Raw genomic sequence first — 3,876 nt, forward strand, 5'->3', positions numbered from 1 at the left:
AACCACGAATGGGACAAGCACTATCTCCAGCTGTAAATATTCTCAATATTCGGTTCCAGGGTTAAACCTTAACTGCTGAAGAAGAGGAGTTGGCTATGACATGGACATCCAGCAATCATCCCTCCATAATGCCAACTATAATAAACTTCAGAGCTAAGGGTGAACTATTCAAGAAATATATGTTAGCTGATGATGTTTTAAAGAAAGTCACACCAGTGAACTGGTGGAAGTCACTTAAGCACTTGGATTCAGAGATTGTTGAAGTGACAATATCACTTTTAACAGCAGTAGCTTCTTCTGCTGGTGTAGAAAGACTATTTTCTTCCTCTGGACTAATTCATTTCAAATTGAGAAATCGTTTGGGACCTTAAAGAGCAGGAAAGCTTGTTTTTCTTTTCCAGATTATGAACAAACAGGAAAATGAAGGTGAAGACAACTGAGTTAACTGCACAAGCCAATATTTTAAGTTTCTCATGTTGACCTGGCTGACATAGTCGATCTAATTTTTTTTTTAATTTCCTTTAACTATTTTAGTTAAAAACAATTTTATCAAAACAAACCTAATTTTAAAAAACTTGAATGTTTAACTACATTCAAAAATGCATATACTTGTTTTGTTAAAATATTATATTTTTGCTGTTGAAGAAAAATACATAACGTTGTTGTTTTAGTTAAATAAAACAATTTAAATGTCTGCCTGGTGATGGTCAAGAAAATCAAGAAAATATTACTGATTAACCTGTTGAACTGGAAATATTTATGAAGTCATTGGGAGGTGAACTATCTGCTTCAATTACCTTTGGTAAATGAAATAACCAAACAATCGTTCATTTTCTGATGTAGCTGTAAAACTAATCTGAAAAGTTTTCAAAATAAATCACTTTAAAAATGTATAGTGTGTATCTTCTAAAAATGAAACCTACATCTATCTCTGAGTTGTGAAGAATATGTATTAAGGTTATAACAACCAACAAGAATGCACTTTTATGTAGAAATTCATGATTAAAGCGAGTCTTCCTGGACTAGTGATTTCAATCAAATCCTGTAGTACACTTCCAAGTAGCTTAGAAAAACAGGAATGCAAGAGGCCTCCACAAAAGACACAAGTTTGCCATGCAAAAGTAAAGGCAGTACTATCCCTCCTGCTTCCATTAAACACTTACTGTTTCACCATCACTCCAAGCTTCTGCTGATAAATCAGTGTTGAGATCATCCACTTCAAGGGAAGTAACACTGATTCTGCTCAATTCTATATTTATTTCTTCTTCAAGTTTTACATCATCATCTTCCATAGTATCTCAAAACTCTTTCTCTAAAACAAAACAAAAATCATCCATATCCACTGTAAGGCTCCAACTATGACAAGACTTATGTGAAAGCTTAACTTTAGACACGTTAGTATTTCCACGTCAATAGAATACTCACGTTTGTAAAGTTCAGGTTTGGCTGTACTGGGACCTAAAACTCTATATTCATCAATACTGTTGAGAGGGAAGGATGCACACAAATAATAAAATATTACCTTGGGCCCTGTTCCCACAAACATTTAAATGTGTGCAACTTTCATTGACTTCAATAGGACTACTCAGATGAGCAAAGTTCTATAAGTTTAAGGGTACGCCTACACTGGAAAAAAAAAAGTTTCCTTAATTCAGGTTAGCTAACTTGGATTGAAATAACAGCAAAGATATGGCAACTCCAATTAGCAGTTTAAGTTAAAGCCTAAAAGGGAGCCTAGGAATGAACTTGAGCTGCAAACCAAGTTGCCATAGTGGTGAGTAGACCATGCTAATTTATTTATATGGAAGTACAGATATCTGTGATTTCTTATCAACCTTCAAAGCTCCACAAAGAGCATTACCTTCAGTCACTGACTGTATTAAACAAAACACAGTAAACATGCATTCCCGTTTGGCCTCAGTTTATTCAGCTATTGATAATGGATTTAGAGCAAGGGTGGGCAAACTTTTTAGCCCGAGGGCCACATCTGGGAATAAAAATTGTCTGCAGGCCACGAATGCTCACAAAATTGGGGTTAGGGTGCAGGAGGGGATGAGAGATCTGGTTGGGGGGTGCGGGCTCCAGGGTGGGGCCAGAAATGAATTCAGGGTGTGGGAAGGGGCTCCAGGCTGGGCAGGAGAGTGGGCTGGGGGCGGGGAGGGGAAGGAAGGACTCCGGCTGGGGGTGCAGGTTCTAGGATGGGGCTAGGGATGAGGAGTTTGGGGTGTAGGAGAGTGCTCTGGGCTGGGACCAAGGGGTTCGGAGGGTGGGAGGGGGATCAGGACTGGGGTAGGGATGCAGAATGGGGTGCAGGCTCCGGGTATGGCTGAGGATGAGAGGTTTGGGGTGCAGGAAGGTGCTCCAGGTTGGGACCGAGGGGTTCGGAGGGCAGGAGAGAGATCAGGGTTGTGGCACGGGGGGAGGCTCAAGGGTGCAGGCTCCTGGCGGTGCTTTCTTCAAGCGGCTCCCAGAAGCAGTGGCATGTCTCTTCTCTGGCTCCTATATGGAGGCGCAGCCAGGTGGCTCTGCATGCTGCCCCATCCACAGGCACCGTCCCTGCAGCTCCCATTGGCCATGGTGCCCAGCCAATGGGAGCTGCAGGGGTGGCACTTGGGGAAGGGGCAGCATGCAGAGCAGAGCCCCCAGCTGCTTCTAAATGTAGGAGCCAGAGTGGGGCCATGCCACTGCTTCTGGGAGCCATGTGGAGCACTCCCCGCCCCCCCGATCCTGCTCCCCAGTTTGAGCGCCAGACCGGGCAAGCCCCAGACCCCACTCCTCAGGGGGAGCTCGAGAGCTGGATTAAAATGGCTGGCAGGCAGGATACAACTGGCAGGCTGTAGTTTGTTTAGAGTATGGGCAGTGTACATAGATCTTTATTTTTTAATAAAGAGAAAAGGAACTGCACAAGTTTATCCCAACTACACACTTTACTCTGTAACAGGCATGAAGAAAAGCAGTACAACACATGGAAAGGTTTGCTTAATAGTTTGAGACAAGAAAAGCATCCCAGAACAGTCTATTCCTGTGGATTCTGCAGATGCTGCTGTAACCCACACGCCTCCTGGGTGTGGTGCTCTGTCCCATCTAGTGGCACCAAGACCACTTAGAAAGAGATTAATGAGTCTGCTACAGTCTTAGCTAACAAGCACATGACTTTTAATTCATGGGGTAGAGGATCATGTATTCAGCCCGAGGTCCCAAATTCAATCCCGCCTGCTGACGAGCGGTGTCTGTCAGTGTTACAGTGCCACCTAGGATACACAAAAAAACATGCCAACCCTATACCCTTTCCTATTGGTACTATTAAGCATAAACATCAATAATCAGTATTAATATGCCTTTCATCTGCATACTGCACACTAGTTTAGATATGAAAGCTAAGATAGGTACTGCTCAAGAAGTGCACAATGAAAAGGCACAGCAGGTACAATATAGCACACTCTGGGAGTTGAGGTTTTGGGACAGAAGAGTTGATTTAGGTATAAAGGTCTTTTTAAGGTGAGGAGGAGCTTGGTGTCCTTGGGCCATTCTGATTCAATTTTTATTTAAATCCAAGCGGGAGATGGGGGGTGAGACTCCCACGGCACCAGGCCAAGCTCTTAGCCTGAGGGAGAACAAACTCCCCCAGCCCAGCCCCCAGGTGCCCGCCCGGCTCGTGTTCTCTCGAGGTCCCGCCCAGGACTACAGCTCCCAGAATGCAACAAGAAACGGCCCTCGCAGACCCTACAGCTCCCGGGCTAGCAAGAGCGGCCCAACCAAGCCCCGGTGCATGCTGGGAGTGATAGTTCCCTCTACTTCCCATCCCCGGGGGCCCAGCCGCAGCCCCCAAGATCTCGCCGAACAGTCCCCGTGGGTTGGATGGAGCTGGTCGCCACC

At 44.7% G+C, this 3,876-nt stretch overlaps 1 protein-coding gene across 8 annotated transcripts in view; it reads right to left on the reverse strand.

Moving 5' to 3' along the window:
- The window catches only part of LRRIQ1 (leucine rich repeats and IQ motif containing 1), a 168,681-nt gene that overhangs the window by 164,655 nt on the left and 150 nt on the right, over window positions 1–3,876 (reverse strand). For all 8 annotated transcript variants that reach the window (XM_039518503.1, XM_039518514.1, XM_039518512.1 and 5 more), the window contains exon 2: window positions 1,164–1,312. In XM_039518503.1, the coding sequence (XP_039374437.1) occupies window positions 1,164–1,292 (129 nt within the window). In that variant the 5' untranslated portion in view covers window positions 1,293–1,312. The remainder of the gene's footprint in view (window positions 1–1,163; window positions 1,313–3,876) is intronic.

Source organism: Mauremys reevesii, linkage group 1 (assembly GCF_016161935.1).
Source record: "Mauremys reevesii isolate NIE-2019 linkage group 1, ASM1616193v1, whole genome shotgun sequence".
Lineage (NCBI taxonomy): Eukaryota > Metazoa > Chordata > Testudines > Geoemydidae > Mauremys > Mauremys reevesii.